The 17512-nt window shown below is 42.9% G+C and overlaps 1 protein-coding gene across 3 annotated transcripts in view; it reads right to left on the reverse strand.

Annotated features, from left to right (window-relative positions):
* The window catches only part of LOC138981325 (kinesin heavy chain-like), a 40004-nt gene that overhangs the window by 12910 nt on the left and 9582 nt on the right, over positions 1–17512 (reverse strand). For 2 of the 3 annotated variants that reach the window (XR_011460610.1, XM_070354207.1), the window contains exons 4-22: positions 17367–17471; positions 15534–15582; positions 15109–15164; positions 13946–14033; positions 12824–12948; positions 12115–12219; positions 11631–11779; positions 11008–11156; positions 9313–9542; positions 8309–8440; positions 7717–7860; positions 7048–7197; positions 6216–6407; positions 5586–5703; positions 5011–5194; positions 4367–4601; positions 3117–3230; positions 2006–2142; positions 972–983 (exon numbers count right to left, since the gene is read on the reverse strand). Coding sequence is in view for 2 of the 3 variants with exons in the window: in XM_070354207.1 (XP_070210308.1) it covers positions 972–983; positions 2006–2142; positions 3117–3230; positions 4367–4601; positions 5011–5194; positions 5586–5703; positions 6216–6407; positions 7048–7197; positions 7717–7860; positions 8309–8440; positions 9313–9542; positions 11008–11156; positions 11631–11779; positions 12115–12219; positions 12824–12948; positions 13946–14033; positions 15109–15164; positions 15534–15582; positions 17367–17471 (2474 nt within the window). In the remaining variant the exon portion in view is untranslated. The remainder of the gene's footprint in view (positions 1–971; positions 984–2005; positions 2143–3116; positions 3231–4366; positions 4602–5010; positions 5195–5585; positions 5704–6215; positions 6408–7047; positions 7198–7716; positions 7861–8308; positions 8441–9312; positions 9543–11007; positions 11157–11630; positions 11780–12114; positions 12220–12823; positions 12949–13945; positions 14034–15108; positions 15165–15533; positions 15583–17366; positions 17472–17512) is intronic. The other variant, XM_070354208.1, reaches the window with a different exon arrangement.

Below are 17512 nucleotides of genomic sequence, written 5' to 3' on the forward strand. Positions count from 1 at the left end.
TTTCCTTTCCGCGGAAATTCGCGATTTTGCGGACAATTCCCATGCCTGTATAATAGTAGTACAATGCTGTGGCTGTCAAACCATAATGCAGCAGTGTTTGACAAGTTTCATTTTTTTCCAGTTACATGTAACCCTCAGTGGTCAGTGTTTCTACAAGCCAAGTAACCATACAACAATCTACAGCAAAAGGAGTCACCACTGGAAACAAAAAAACTACTGGAATTGACCCCAGTGACAGCAAATTATTGAGGCAGCGAAATTTGCGTTATGATGTCACACATCTTTAGTTATAAATAACATCAAATCTCAAAAGAATATTCAAAGTCAAAATATATTCAAATACATGAAAACTAAGTGCGGATGTGAAAATAGACAGCTCAAAATAAGATGTTAGGTTTACTCTACAAGCACTGCAAATAGAGCTGAGCAATCTGTACAGGGTCTAGAGCTGTGCACTGCACACACATCTCTGAAGCCCACTCCACTAGCATGGACAGCAAAAGCCACACAGATGCTTTATCAATTCTAATTGATATGTTTACAATGTCTGTCTACACAACCCTGCATGTGACTATCGCTGAAAGTTCAAAGCTGCCTGACAGTTTGAGGCACAATGCTTCAGCCTAGGCTAGGGCTAGTCAACTGATCCGAGTGATTTGAAGCTTTTACAATAATTCTGTAATTTAAACTGTTGTGAAAATTGCTGACACAGAACTAGAAACTCTCGATGATTTGACCACATGAATCATCTGAACCATGCTAAAGGCTTGTGGAAAGACACGAACAGAGCAAATTTTCAAATGCTAATTAATCGCTAGAAATGTAAATCTTTGTTAAATGTCTTGTTTGTACGAAAGAGTAGTTACAATGACTGCCAATACTGACACATGGTAGTCCAACCTAATGACACCTAACTTTAACTAAGCTCAGTCTTTAATTAAAAAAAAAAGAAATGAATGAATGTTACCAACTTTTCATCCTGCCTGAAAAACACAAGACCTGAGAGTTAGAACTATCTGAGAATTTACTTCCACTGAAAACAGGTGAAATTACAAGTGAAATGGAGGAGTTCTACTACTCTTCACAGTGCAAAGCAAAGCTGTTACCACTGTCAACCATCGCTAGCACCAGAAGGGTCTTAGGAACTCAATCAATTTCATACAGATAACAGAAATGACTGCATCTCGGAACATATTTTCACTGGATTATTACTCCTGCAACAAATGTTTGACATACTTTACATAATTATGTCCTGTGACTTTTTATAAAGACCTGCCTCCATTCTCGTTTTGTTCATCATCCCATCGCTAGGAAAGTTTGGTCGCTTTCTATCTGACTAAAGCATCGCTCTCTACCTCAGCCCAATGTGATAAGAAAATGCCTGCGTGTAGTACTGTGCAGTGTGACAGACTGAGTCCACCTACAACATTGCTGTCTACCCAGAAAACCATGCCTAATACAACATGCATCTCTCAAAAGGACTACTACAGTGCACAGGGCTACCTGCCATGAAAGGACAATTTTGAAACCAGCAGAAAGTGTCCCTACATTGCAGGTGGCCTGTACTGACAGGTGCTGTACATTTTGGTGATGATGATAAACAAAGGGACAACAAAAGGCGCCCTTTTCTTGGGAGGTGTCCTCTCATGTGAGGGGTATCCCATGACAGATAGCACACAGCTGTTCCTGGCTTGCATTTTATTTGGGGAAGGGGCGAGTTAGAAATAGCCATGGCAGAGTGAATCACTTGGCTTCTAACAGCCGCAGCCAGAACACCGTTTAAGCTTGCTTGCTTGTTGGGTCCAAATGCTTCCACTCTATATCAGGAGAGGGAACTTATCAGGGGCTGGCACAGAGCCAGCCTGCAGCTGCTGTGTTATCTCTGCTGTGGGGGAAGGCTGGGCGCTAAAAATAGCTCAACCTGCCTGCAGCTAAAGAGGCAGAAATGAAGCCCTGGGAAGAGCCGTGAGCAGCGTATATGTCTAAGAGCAGAGTGAGAGCTCACCTCTTCCTGTCGCGCATAGCTCCCTCCTTGGCCTCCTTGAGGGCCGTCTCCAGGGACTTGACGCGGTCCATGGTCGCCCGCAGTCGCTTCTCCAGCTTGGGCAGCTCACACCGCAGGTCAGCATTGTCACGCACCAGCTGTCACACAATACAGGTAGGTTTATTACCAGTCTCCTGACACTGACAGAACTACTTTCACCCGACACAGAACTACTTTCACTGGACACTGCAGATAATGTGTAAATGAATTTTAGGGGGAAATGTGTGTGTGTGTGTGTGTGTGTGTGTGTGTGACTGCATGCGTGCGTGCATGTGTGTGTGTTGTGTGTACGTAAGTATGTGCGTACATGCCTACCTGCCTGCCTGCGCGCGTGTGTGTGTGTGTGTGACTGCATGCGTGCGTGCATGTGTGTGTTGTGTACGTAAGTATGTGCGTGCATGCCTGCCTGTGTGTGTGTGGGTGAGCTCCTAGGCAGTGCCTCATATAATGAGAGTCTTGAATGGTTATTCTGTGGTTTCTGTGTTTGTGGTTTAACTCCCATGAAGCTCTTTAGATAGTATGCCATCACTCTGGAATCCTGGCAACATTACTGGACGCACATGGTCTGTTGGGACACAGTGTTGGTATTTACTATTGAAACATCAGTCCACTCAAAGAAAGTACAAACAAAAATTTCAAAAATAACAAGACAAACCCAAATATCAAAATTTCAAATTTTGCTGCTTAAAAAAAGAATCTGTTTAGACTGTCTCTTCTGCAAGCTAGATTTTGAGACTTTGAAAAGTATGTTCACATTCCAGCACTGCTGGGTTTTTGTCTTTAACAAGTTCCTGAAATGGTCATAAAAGTGACGGCAGTCCTTGACATCACCTTTTCCAAACAATGCACCAAAGTGTGTCAATTCTTCTGACAGCAAAGCTGTATCACTTTGGAACACATTCTGCTGTTTTGCCAACTGCTGACGCTAAAGGACTTTCCTGTACGGTGAAATGACCCCCATTTTAAGACTTCCTTCTTTTTAAGACCTGAATTTCTCAGACTTTTGGAGGTCTTAAAAGGGGGGTTCCACTGTATTGTATTGTGTTGCCCTGCGCTGAGCACAGTGACTGACCTGCTTGTGGACCTTGGTCAGCTGCTCCAGGTTGTTCTCCAGGAAGGAGATCTTCTGTTTCTGGGCCACAGCCCCTCCCGTCTCCTCCTCCTCGTCCTCGTTCTTGTTGGCCGACTGAAACAGCACGCAACATTAACAAAACAAGTTTACACAGACTCAGTTGATAGTCCTGTTGTTGACTGAAACAGCACGCAACATTAACAAAACAAGTTTACACAGACTCAGTTGATAGTCCTGTTGCTGACTGAAACAGCACGCAACAATAACAAAACAAGTTTACACAGACTCAGTTGATAGTCCTGTTGCTGACTGAAACAGCACGCAACATTAACAAAACAAGTTTACACAGACTCAGTTGATAGTCCTGTTGCTGACTGAAACAGCACGCAACATTAACAAAACAAGTTTACACAGACTCAGTTGATAGTCCTGTTGCTGACTGAAACAGCACGCAACATTAACAAAACAAGTTTACACAGACTCAGTTGATAGTCCTGTTGCTGACTGAAACAGCACGCAACAATAACAAAACAAGTTGACAGAGTTGATAGTCCTGTTGCTGACTGTACCATTGTTTTGTCAGCCATACACGTTCTTCTCTCGTCCCAAAAGTATACATACTTGCAAAGGAATGTAATACATGATAGGCATGAACGTATGTGTATGAAAACCTTCTTGGCTGTTCTGGGGGCCCTGCACAAAGAGTTAACGCAGGTTGTGTAGTGTCTGCGTGTGTGTCTGTGGACATGTGCACTCTTGCTTGCATAACTGTGTACTTGGAGGAGGCTGTGCACAAAGAGCCTACACAAGGTGGTTGTGTTTCTGTGTGCGAGCGTGTGCGTTAATGTCTGCACATGTATCCACAAGAAAATAGCTCAGTCGGTAGCAGAACTGGCTTCCAAACCAGTTGTCGCTATCGGTGTGGGTTCCATCCCCATGTTCGGCGAGGCAATTTGTAATTTTTAAGTGATAGCAATCGAAGACGCAAAGTCCCCCCCCCCCCCCCCCCCCCCCCCCCCCCCCCCCCCCGGAATTTTTTTCTCTCCAAAGAACCCAAATGGTGCAGTTTGGTGTTATCTAAGCTCCAAGTTTGCCATTAAATTCAGTTTTTTTAGCCTCCCCCATTTTTTTTTTCGGAGGACACTTTAGGTTTTTTGGCGGAACAAATATACAAATTGACTAAAATTTGCCTTTCGGCGGACAATTCCCATGCCTGAACCTGACAGGACTATATAATATGTTATCCTTACCTTCTTGACCCTGTTCTGGAGGTCCTGCACGAAGAGTTTGCGCAGGTTGTGGAGGGTCTGGAGCTCCTTGGCTACGGTCTCCTCCAGCCCCTTGAGGTCCTGCTTGGCCTGCTCGCGCCGCGACATCTGAGTGGACAGCTCCGACAGCTTGGCCGACTTCTCCACGTCCTCCGCACGCAGCTTGTCCAGGTCGCCCTGCACCTTCTCCATCGCCAGCGACAGCTTCTGGTTCGTCCTGCAACAGAGAATATGTCAGTGGCATGGAGTATGCTGAGTATGCTATGTTATGTAGATTGTGGGTCTTGTTCATTGTGTATGGTTTTATCATTAGTTATGTTAATTCTAGTTATTGTAAAGCGCATTGAGCATATACATGATTATGCGCTATAGCAAATGTCCATTATTATTATTATTATTAATATCAGTCTACTATTGTAGTTTGTCTTGTGAGACAGAGAGTAACATGCAACTTCTAGCTACTAATATTGTGAGAACAGCTTTTAGTTTGTCTTGTAACTTCTAGCTACATGTACTTATGTTATGTGAATAGCTTTTAGTTTGTCTTGTAACTTCTACCTAATAATGTCATGTAATTTCACGTGAAAATCTTGATTTTGGCGCTGGTAAGCTGTCATAGTACTCACTCTTTCAGTCCGTCGATGAGTCCCTGTTTCTCTGCGATCTCCTCGCGCAGGGCGGCCAGCTGCTTCTGGTGCTGCTCACGATGCGCCAACATCTGTTTCTCCATGTTGTCCTTCACCTCTCTTTCCGCCTGCAGCCTGTTCGACGTCTCCTTCTCCTTCTCCGTCACCGCCATCGCCATCGACTCTGTCAACACAAACACGGATCAATCATAATTGCCCTAGACCTTTGGCCCTTCCACTCACCTCACCTTATGAACATTAACAGTTAAAATGCTCCTACAAATATTCCCAAACCATGAACTATGCTGAATATGCATTTCCGCAGCTTCGCTTTTTCTTGGTCCAGAGAGAGCTACAGATTCAACATGAACGTCGAACAGAGAGGAAATCACGTAAAAGCGCATCCGACACAAGATCAGTCAGACAATTTCACTTGATTCTTCATTACTTTGATTGCGCATGGCCCTGAGTCAAAGGAATGAAAAATGGAGAGAAATTGCATGCATGGCACATAGAGAGAGTGGGTGGTGCCAAATCATAGCTGTTTATAGCAGCAATAGGTGAAAAGTACTCACGCTGTGCCTTGAGCTGAGCGCACTCCTCGCTTAGAGAATCCACACTCTCCTCCAGCTGTCGTTTCTTGTGCTCCACGTCCTTGATCGTCTCCGCCAAGGTCGAAATCTTCGCCTCGTACTGACACACATACACATATCACACACAATCAGATACTGAAACTTTGAACTCCATTTATGTAAAGAAATCGACTAAGATTCTCGAATCTATGGTGGATTGAGATGAATGAGAGGGGAACAAAGAAGAATGCCTCATATTTTGTTTTCAACCTGGACATTACCTTCAGGTATATCCTCCACTTGGTAGAAGCAAAAGACTAACCTGACAAACCAAAGAGACAATAAAAACAAAACTGAACAAGTTCAAAGGCAGGTCCAAAGCATGACTCTTCTATAACACACAAACTTCCAGTGCATCACCTAGCATATGCCCCTCCCTCCCATCCCCCTGTTTCCCCCTTTCAACACCCCCTCCTCCCCCCATCAAATATTTGTTTACCTTATTACCAACTGCAAAGCTCTTTCTCTCTCCTCTCCAAAGCACAAGACAAACAAGAAATCTACTTTGATAACACTTGCTTCTGCCTAAGTCTCTTCTTCTTCTTTTTCAGTGTTCGACTGCCTAAGTCTCACCTGTTGGATCTTGAGCTTGCAGTCTGAGAGCTCGGTGGCGGTTTCGCTCAGTTTCTTGGTGTTCTCCGTGTACTGTGTCTCCATGGTTGCCGCACGCTGGGCGAGCGTCTTCACCTCGGACTTCATCTTGCTGACGTACAAGCGAGCCACCGTGAACTCCTCCTCCAGCTTCTCACCGGCTCCAGGGTTGGGCTGGAAACAGACAGGCAGGCATCAACATCAATCACAGCCTATAGCAATACAGTGGAACCCCCCTTTTAAGACCTCCAAACATCTGAGAAAATCAGGTCTTAAAAAGGAGGGAGTCTTAAAATAGGGGTAAATTTACAGAGGTTATGAACAGAAAGTCTGAGAAAACAAGGTCTTAAAAAGGAGGGAGGCTTAAATTGGGGGGTCTTAAAAGGGGGGTTCCACTGTACTGAAAATATACACTCTGTTCTATTGAAAAGGCCATAACTAACAACTCACAATTGAAAAGGCCATAACTTACAACTCACAATTGAAAAGGCAATAACTAACAACTCACAATATGGTTTCCCGGAAAGAGGAGACTACTCGTTGGTGATTTCAGACAAAGGGATGATTACTACAGATATCAGATATGACAAAGATTTGCGCCTGATACCTATTATTTTCAACAATGTATGCCCTAATGACCTATAACATTTAGCCTTCATGGTGAAGGTAAAGCTGGAAAACTGTCAAAAACTATTAAAATACTTCAACTGCTAACAATAAAGCGTACATTTTAGGCCTCAGGGCTTTATTGAAATGTTCACTGTTATCTATTTTCAGGCGTCACTGCTGTACCAAATCTTAGTCACTGACATACCTTGCTCTCGGCAGCACTGCCCCCGATGACGTCGCCGATGTCGCTGAGGTCCTTGAGTAGGCTGACCATCATGTCGGTCACCCGCTTCTTCTGGTGCAGGGACGTGTCTTTGAGGGACTCCAGCTCTGACTGCAGGCTGTTCACCTTGCTCTGTACACACACATAGCGTAACATCAATATCAAGCCAAAGTAACGTCAATGTTAAGCCAAAGCAACATCAATGTTAAGCCAAAGTAACGTCAATGTTCAGCCAAAGTAACGTCAATGTTCAGCCAAAGTAATGTCAATGTTAAGCCAAAGTAATGTCAATGTTAAGCCAAATTAACGTCAATGTTCAGCCAAAGTAACGTCAATGTTAAGCCAAAGTAACGTCAATGTTAAGCCAAAGCAACGTCAATGTTCAGCCAAAGCAACGTCAATGTTCAGCCAAAGTAACGTCAATGTTAAGCCAAAGTAACGTCAATGTTAAGCCAAAGCAACGTCAATGTTCAGCCAAAGTAATGTCAATGTTAAGCCAAAGTAATGTCAATGTTAAGCCAAAGTAATGTCAATGTTAAGCCAAAGTAACGTCAATGTTAAGCCAAAGTAATGTCAATGTTAAGCCAAAGTAATGTCAATGTTCAGCCAAAGTAACGTCAATGTAAAACCAATCAGGGAGCCTGTACGTACTGCTTTCTGGGTGAGGTCCTCGGTGAGGGTCTCGATGTCGTGGTTCTTGTTGTCGACCTCCTGCGACTTCTGGTCGTAGTTCATGGCCAGTTCCTCCAGCGCCTGCAGCACCTCCTTCACCTCCTCCTTGGCAGACTCGTTGTCCTGGCAACGCACACACACAGTTCAATAAACCAGTACACGTATGACACATGAGCATAACCATATAATACATGTTGGTATTCCCACAGACACAGGTACATTCACACAGAGGTAAACACACACTAAGAAGTATGCATAAAACATGCTGAAACACAGGTACATATAGACAGAGACACACACACACACAGAAATACATACACACACTATGTGCACCATTAATACTCTACTCAATCTGCTGAATTGCCTAATCTCAAGTTGACCCGAGCATAATACCTGAACACATAGTACTTTGGTTACACACATACATCCCCTGCTGGGTCACAGTGTTCTTGCAGTACCCTAACCTCCAACAATTTTCTACATCACACAGGTCGTACTGTCAGAGAATGCACAGCAAACTGCTAATCGTTCACGCCAAGTCCTCACTGGCAATGTTCACAAAGTGTGTTACCTGCTGGATGCGAGACATCTCGGTCTGCACGGTCTCGTAGTCACGTCGCGACTGAGCGATCAGCTCCTCCTGTTCCAGCATCTGTTCCTTCACCTTCTCGATCAGCTGGGACTGGTTGTTGATCTCTTCATCCTGTACACACAGTCAACACAGTCAGTGACACACAACACAGTCAACAGTCAGTGACACACAACACAGTCAACAGTCAGTGACACACAACACAGTCAACACAGTCAGTGACACACAACACAGTCAGTGACACACAGAGAACAGTCAATGACACACAACACACACAGTGAATGACACAGAGTGAACACAGTCAGTGACACAATACACACAACACACAGTCAGTGAGTGACACACAACACAGTCAGTGACACACAGTTAACAGTCAATGACACACAGTTAACAGTCAGTGACACACAGTTAACACAGTCAGTGACACACAGTTAACACAGTCAGTGACACACAGTTAACAGTCAGCGGCACAGTCAGCGGCACACAGTTAACAGTCAGTGATACACAACACAGTCAGCGACACACAGTTAACAGTCAGTGACACACAACAGTCAGTGAGACACAGTCAGTGACACACAGTTAACAGTCAGTGACACATACTCAGTGTCACACAGTCAATGACACACAACACACAGTGAGTGACACACAGTCAGTGACAAACATAACACAGTCAGTGACACACAACACACAGTCAGTGACAAACAACACACAGTGAGTGACACACAGTCAGTGACAAACATAACACAGTCAGTGACACACAACACACAGTCAATGACACACAACACACAGTGAGTGACACACAGTCAGTGACAAACATAACACAGTGACACACAACACACAGTCAGTGACAAACAACACACAGTCCACAATACAGATTTTCTCAGATTTTTAGAGTTTTTAGACCCTGCCTGTCTTGACGAGATCCCATGCGGTACTATGGATGAACGGAGGTGTAACTTATATTTATTGTAGTACAGCCAACCGACCTTGTCGTCAAGCTGCTGGTACAGCTTCATCTTCTCCTCCTCCACCTGCAGTCGCTCGGCCTCGGAGATGGCGGATGTGCCACCCCCGGCCAGCCCCACGAAGCTGGCGGCCATGGTCATGCCGGGCTTTTCCCCCTGCGGTGTGCCCTCCTTCTGCTGCTGCTCCCCTGCAGTTCCCTCCAGCACCACAGTCTTCACGTCAACCTGCTCCTCTTTAGACACTGAGTTACCTGCACACAGCGGCGTCATACATTGCACAGGTGAGAATGAAAAGTCGTGGAAGAGAAAAAAACGTTTAGCAAGTCTCAAAACTTGACAAAATATTGTGGGTTTTGATGAATTTTCTCATCCTTAGCTAAAACAAAACAGACATGCAGATGTGAGAATGAAAAAACGTTGAAGACCAAAAATAAAGTTTTGCAAGTTTCAAAATTGAGCAAAATGTCCAGGTTTTTGATGGACTTTCTCATCCTTGACTGAAAGAAAACAGACATGAATGAATGAAGCATGATCATGATGCTGTTAATACTGCTTCACAATAAATCAGATGTGTCCAACTTTTCATACTAAATTTGACTTGTGAGTACATGTACCAGGAGTTAAGAGTTCTGGTTGACAGGTATTTTTATTTGTTCCTTTCGTTCCTTTTTTATATTTAGTCAAGTTTTGACTAAATATTTTAACATCGAGGGGGAATCGAAACGAGGGTCGTGGTGTATGTGCGTATGTGTGTGCGTGCGTGTGTGTGTGTGTGTGTGTAGAGCGATTCAGACTAAACTACTGGACCGATCTTTATGAAATTTGACATGAGAGTTCCTGGGTATGAAATCCCCGAACGTTTTTTTCATTTTTTTGATAAATGTCTTTGATGACGTCATATCCGGCTTTTCGTGAAAGTTGAGGCGGCACTGTCACGCCCTCATTTTTCAACCAAATTGGTTGAAATTTTGGTCAAGTACTCTTCGACGAAGCCCGGGGTTCGGTATTGCATTTTAGCTTGGTGGCTTAAAAATTAATTAATGACTTTGGTCATTAAAAATCTGAAAATTGTAAAAAAAAATAAAAATTTATAAAACGATCCAAATTTACGTTTATCTTATTCTCCATCATTTGCTGATTCCAAAAACATATACATATGTTATATTCGGATTAAAAACAAGCTCTGAAAATTAAATATATAAAAATTATTATCAAATTTTTTTTTTCCAAATCAATTTAAAAACACTTTCATCTTATTCCTTGTCGGTTCCTGATTCCAAAAATATATAGATATGATATGTTTGGATTAAAAACACGCTCAGAAAGTTAAAACGAAGAGAGGTACAGAAAAGCGTGCTATCCTTCTCAGCGCAACGAATACCCCGCTCTTCTTGTCAATTCCACGTGCACTGCCTTTGCCAGGGGCGGTGGAGTGACGATGCTACGAGTATACGGTCTTGCTGCGTTGCGTTGCGTTCAGTTTCATTCTGTGAGTTCGACAGCTACTTGACTAAATATTGTATTTTCGCCTTACGCGACTTGTTTTACCTCCCCTCTTCATGTTATCATGCTGGGAAATTTGTGTCGCATCCTCCCAGAGGAACACTAGCAACAACAAGAGTTGTGCTACCCAGGTGTCTGTATGTTCAGTATCATTACTATGAGTGAAAATGACGCCAAGAGGCAGAATGAGGTGAGAATAAAGGTGTAGCTGACCAGCTCTCCAGGACTGCAGCTCGGCCTCCAGCTTGAGGATGATCAGCTTCAGCTTGTTGTTCTTCTCCTTCTCCTTCTCGTAGCGTCGCTTCCACTCCTCAGCCGTCAGCTCCTCGTTCACCGTCACCACATTCTTGATCGTCTTGGCTCTGTGCGGGTAACATAAAAAGGGTCAGCTCAAGCCATCAAAATACACCAACAATCAAGTTTCTCAAAGCTAACAACACAGCAATAAATGTTCCCACTGTAGAAACCTGCATCTAAAGTACAACCTCCCATAAGGACCCCTCCAAGGACCGACACCCCCTGTCTTCCAATCAAATTTCTTTGCACAGATGCCTCTTTTGAGGAGTCAATAACAACTTTCATCTCAGTTCACCCCAGGCAACTGTGTCCGTCTGTGTGCGCTAAACTGTTAAAGACCCCTCCAATTTAATGACCAACTTTTCTGGACATTTTGAAGGTCATAGCCGGAGGTTTTACTGTATAGGTTATTGCCTACTTTTTCTGCACCAAGGGAAGTTTTTCTAACACACAACATTGATAAAACCTGCCAGGCTGACTGAAACTAACACGCCAACAGTACCAGAGCAAGTCAAGAGCTGTGGTGAGTAGGAACTGACCTCTGTCCGAACATGAGAGTGGACTTGGTCTCGGACTCGTTGAAGGAGGCGGGTGAACAGCAGATGACCATGGTGGTGCGCGCGTTGCCTCCCAGACTCTCCTGCAGGATACGTGTCAGCTTGCTGTCTCGGTACGGCACGTGAGATTTCTGTAACACGTAACACAGGTGTTACACAGTATGAACCAACACGGGCAGCCTGTTGTTTTTGTACTGAATGTAGAGATTGTGAAAAAAGGCACACTGATGTTAAGCAGTATAACGGGACACTGTCTGTCTACTCAAAGGACCAACTCACTTTCGGTTTTACGTCAGACAAGCCATATACATGGACAGTACACACTTGCATTAAAATCTTGAGCATTCACAAGCTCATAAGGTTAACAAAAGAGGACAACATAGTTAGCTCCTCTTCCCATGCCTGTGAATTACAGAGGGTTCAAACAGGCAAAAGAAAGAGTAATCTTGCACTGAGCTTAACTCACATTTCCCTCTGCCAAGGCGGCGATGACGTTTCCCAGAGCGGACAGGGACCTGTTGATGTTCTTGGCTTCGTCCAGCACTGCACCCTCTGCGCCAGTTTTGCTCACCTGTGTAACACACACATCAGACATGAGAATATAAAATCGTCAAAGAGGAGGAAACACAGTTTGCCAAATCCGAAATAAGACACAATTTTGAACAGCTTATCATATGTTCTTAACCCTGATGTAAGAGAAGAAAAGAAATTGATTTACACATGGAGAATACTGCTTAATTCTTCCAAATCAGTTAAATGTGCTGATTTTTCATATCCAACATGAAGCCCTACAGAGGTTCAAAGTGAGGGTTTCCTCCTACAGGTAGAAGATTCTCATGCCTGCCAAAAATACAGGATAAATTGTCTGTGCTACTCAAAGACATAAGCTTACAACAGGGAGGTCACCTATGTCACACACAACAGACTAGGTCAACACCAGCACTGCTCAGTGATAAAAACAGTGAGTTGACAGTGAGAAGAACCCATACACACAAACATTGTTTTTCTCATATTTTGTTTACGGTTCTCTCGCTCTCTTTCTCTCTCTTATTTCTAGATATAATTTTATGTCAGTAAAGTACTCTCTCTCCCAGAATGTGAGTCCAAGTTATCCTTGAGCTAACCATCAATCAAGGCAGTAGAAGGAATAAGCAAACAACGGCATGGCATCCTACCTTTTCACTACCGGCCAAATCCACCAGGTAGAGTTTACCGTGCAGCTTCTTTTCACTCTCCACGTTTTCCTGTTTGACGTGGATCAGGAACACACTGTGGCTGCGAGAGCTGTGCTCGTTCATGTCTGAAAGAGAGAGAGGGAAATAAACATAAAAATAACAAAGTTACTGCACAAAGTGAAAATAACAAAATTACTGCAGAAAGTGTTAACAACAGTGTCATGATTGCAACTGTCCGTTCCTCCATCCTTCACACTCACAGTCCTTGTGCAAATGATCATACCAGATCTGTCCAGCCGTTTAGAGCATCATTTCACTAGTTACCAAAAATCCACAGTCTGGATACTTCATTGAGGTGCAGAATGAGGATTTGTTTTACTGCAAAAAAATGTTAACACAGACACACGTCATAGGCAAGGAAATAGTTCCAGCACACACAAAAATGTTAACACAAACACACGTCATAGGCAAGGAAATAGTTCCAGCACACAAAAAAATGTTAACACAGACACACGTCATAGGCAAGGAAATAGTTCCAGCACACAAAAAAATGTTAACACAGACACACGTCATAGGCAAGGAAATAGTTCCAGCACACACAAAAATGTAACACAGACACACGTCATAGGCACGGAAATAGTTCCAGCACACAAAAATTTTTTAACACAGACACACGTCATAGGCAAGGAAATAGTTCCAGCACACAAAAAAAATGTTAACACAGACACACGTCATAGGCAAGGAAATGGTTCCAGCATACACAAAAATGTTAACACAGACACACGTCATAGGCAAGGAAATAGTTCCAACACACAAAAAAATGTTAACACAGACACACGTCATAGGCAAGGAAATAGTTCCAGCACACAAAAATGTCCCACTCTGCAGGAAACGCAGCCGGGGTTTCAAATGTTTTGATGTGGCCTAGTGGAAGGATGCTCTTATTACATGTAAAAGACAGTTTTGGCAGTTCTCTATAACTTAAACACATGCCTTTTTGTTGAACAGACGGTTCGACGCTCAGAAAATCAAAACAAATGTTGTTCCCTTCAGACAGAAGCGAGTGAGTGAATGAACACAACCTGTATGACTGAGCTATAAGATAAGGTAGTTGTGACTTACTTGTGACGGCCACGTGCCTGTTGGCTTTTCCTTCATCCACCACCTCCATCACTTCCTCGGGACTAGACACAAAGCGCTCCGTACACCCCTGTTCAACAGTAACACACATAAATGAGCTGAAACAATTATTTTTTTCTTACCTTTCTATGACCTCTCTAACAAAAATGTGACGCTGCTATTTGAGTATATTATTATTTTTTTATTTATTATTATTCTCTTTATTTATATAGCGCCTTATCCGAAGTTCAAAGCGCTTTTTGCCGTGTGAGATGGAATTTTTTACACAATATATCACGCATTCACATCGACCAGCAAACCTCAAGCCTGTGAGGCGAATGTTCACCTTTCGCGGCCTTTATTCCAAGTCACACGGGTATTTGATGGACATTTTTATCTATGCCTATACAATTTTGCCAGGAAAGACCCTTTTGTCAATCGTGGGATCTTTAACGTGCACACCCCAATATAGTGTACACGAAGGGACCTCGGTTTTTCGTCTCATCCGAAAGACTAGCACTTGAACCCACCATCTAGGTTAGGAAAGGGGGGAGAAAATAGCGGCCCGACCCAGGGTCGAACACGCAACCTCTCGATTCCGAGCGCAAGTGCGTTACCACTCGGCCACCCAGACCACATGTGATGACACGCCAAGACTTGGACACTGTTTGGAATACATGTAGAGGGGGCTTCAATGTTCAAAGTGGAGTCTTGCTGTTCAAAACATAACATTTCTAATCATTGTGTGGAGCTTGCCCGTTGACCCTTTTTTGTGCAATAACTACCACCATAACAGTCTCTTTGTTTTCAGCAAGTAGGCAGCCATATGAAATTCTGTCTGTACACAAGGTATTATATCATAAAGCCCTGTGAGGTTACCCTCATAGAAATTCAGGTTGCTTTATTTGTGGGGAAAGCGAGCTGCCATACAGTAGGGAACTACCCCTTTTCTCTCTTTTTTCCCTGCATCAGTGCATGTATGTGTTCATGATTTCCAAGCCCTGAGACTTGCTGTGAACTTGAGCACAAAGGGGTGTTCAGACACCAAGGTGAGTCTGCACAACCCGGGATTCAAACCCTTGCCCCCCCCCCCCCCCCCCCACCCATAACCCCTAAGTTAAGCCAGTTTGTGAAGATGCCTAACATTGAATATAAAGGGCGCTTACCTTGACATAGGGTACTCGATTCTTGTCTTCATGAACGGACAGATTTGTCTTGGTTACTGAAAGCACATACATATGAATCAAAATATACATTGAACTTAACACATCAAACTGCAAAGGAAACCACAAAAGTAAGTCTTTGCGATCAATTCTTTTCTTTGAAATCTAGAACAAGAAAGATGAATCATTAACTGTTATGACAGATGCACCCTGACCAGACGAAACCAACATTATTAGCTTGCTAATAAATATCAACTAATATGTGTTTTCTTGTACCGATAGTGAGATACTAACAGCACAAATATATATACCGTTATTCTTCTCTGTTCCTCATTATAAGGAGAAACAACACCTTAACTACTTTTCACCACAGTATTTCAGGCTAAATTATTTTACTTTTATCAAAAGGAATCAACTTTTTCACTCACCATCTAGAAGATCCCTGATCTTGTCCATGTAAATTTCAAAGTAAGACACCTGTAAAAAGAACAAGTCATGACAATGTTACTCATACTCAATTGGTATCCATGCTGAAAGCAACAATATTCTTTTAATAAGTAATCAGTATTTGTATGATTTGATTACCCCATTGTTTACCTTCAGAAGAGAACAATTGATTCAAACAAAGTAAAGAGACGCAATTGAATGATCTTTTACCAGAACAAGAACAAGAATGTAATCCGCCATATACAGGCATGGGAATTGAAAATTGTAAAAAAGGCGGAAAATTTATAACTGAAGACGCGAAGCGTCAAGTCGACGGCGCGAAGCGCCTAGCCTTACTAGGGGGGTCCGGGGGCATGCCCTCCCGGAAATTTTTTTTCTCCAAAGAACCCAGATGGTGCAATCTGGTGTCATCTGAGCTCCAAGTTTGCCATTAAATTCTGTTTTTAGAATCAGAGTTTTTAGTACAAAAATGTACCAATTTTTGCTTCTTTGAAGAAAAAAAATATATGCATGTATTATATGGTTTAAATTTGTAAAACAAGAAGAGCAAACGCTCGATCGAGTCACTTTCGCAGTTCTGAATATTTTATGAGGCATCAGATGGACAGGAAGAAATTGCTATTCACAACACAATGAGTCACGTTCACATAAAATTTGAGCCCGGTCACTTTTATAGTTTCCGAGAAAAGCCCAACGTTAAGTTGTGTGTTGCCGAACAGAAAAGGCTAGTTATCTCCCTTGTTTTTCTGATAACGTTCGTAAAAGGCTACAGATGTAAATACTTTGATGTAAAGAATAATCCTACAAAGTTTCAATCACATCCGATGAACTTTGTCAAAGATATAAAATGTCTAATTTTTCCTTTGACGCTGACCTGTGACCTTGAAAAAGGTCAAAGGTCAACGAAACCATCGTTAAAGTGTAGAGGTCATTGGAGGTCACGACTAAACAAAATATGAGCCCGATCGCTTTGATAGTTTCCGAGAAAAGATATAAAATGTCTAATTTTTCCTTTGACGCTGACCTGTGACCTTGAAAAAGGTCAAAGGTCAACAAAACCATCGTTAAAGTGTAGAGGTCATTGGAGGTCACGACTAAACAAAATATGAGCCCGATCGCTTTGATAGTTTCCGAGAAAAGTCCAACGTTAAGGTGGTGTCTACGGACGGCCGGCCGGACGGCCGGCCGGACAGACTAACACTGACCGATTACATAGAGTCACTTTTTCTCAAGTGACTCAAAAATTGATCTGTTGAGACAAACAGGAAAATGTAACTTGTAACACAATCTGTGCAATCTGGTTTACTTTCAAACATAAAAGTTCAATAACTGAGGCGGGCGGTAGCAGTGCGTGAACAAAGTACGGAAAGTTTTCGAGGGCTTTTGCGCAAAGGCCAAAGCAACCGGTGCTTTTTTTGTGTGCCTCCCCCTTTATTTTTTCGGCGGAACCAAAAATAATTAGACGGAAATCCGCCGTTCGGCGGACAATTCCCATGCCTGCAAATAGCATAACAGCCATTGGTATTTGTCCTGGTGTGGAAATCATGCATACACCCATACACTCCTTACATATACAATACAGTAGTAAAAACAAAAAGGCCAATAGCCTAACAACAAGTCTAAGCCGTCACTGAAGTACAGGTAACTATAAATGTCTCTTAAAATAGTAGTGATATGTTACCGAATGTTTATGCATACTACTTCTCTTCTTTCATTGAGATTTTTGTTCTCCAGTTGTACGGGAGTCAAAAACATTCAGCTAACAAACAATCTGCCCGTAAAACCATAATTGACCTGCAAAATGCAAAACCTACCTTTATGTGGAATTCTAAGTTTTCGTCCATGCCGTAGATGTAATTGAAGATGTCTTGAACGATGCGGGGGATGATTCCCTGCATTGTGTCGTTACCCAGCACACCCTGAAACAGTCGTGTACAACAATGAAGCAATCATGTAATAA

Source organism: Littorina saxatilis, linkage group LG12, assembly GCF_037325665.1.
Source record: "Littorina saxatilis isolate snail1 linkage group LG12, US_GU_Lsax_2.0, whole genome shotgun sequence".
NCBI classification, from domain to species: Eukaryota; Metazoa; Mollusca; class Gastropoda; order Littorinimorpha; family Littorinidae; genus Littorina; species Littorina saxatilis.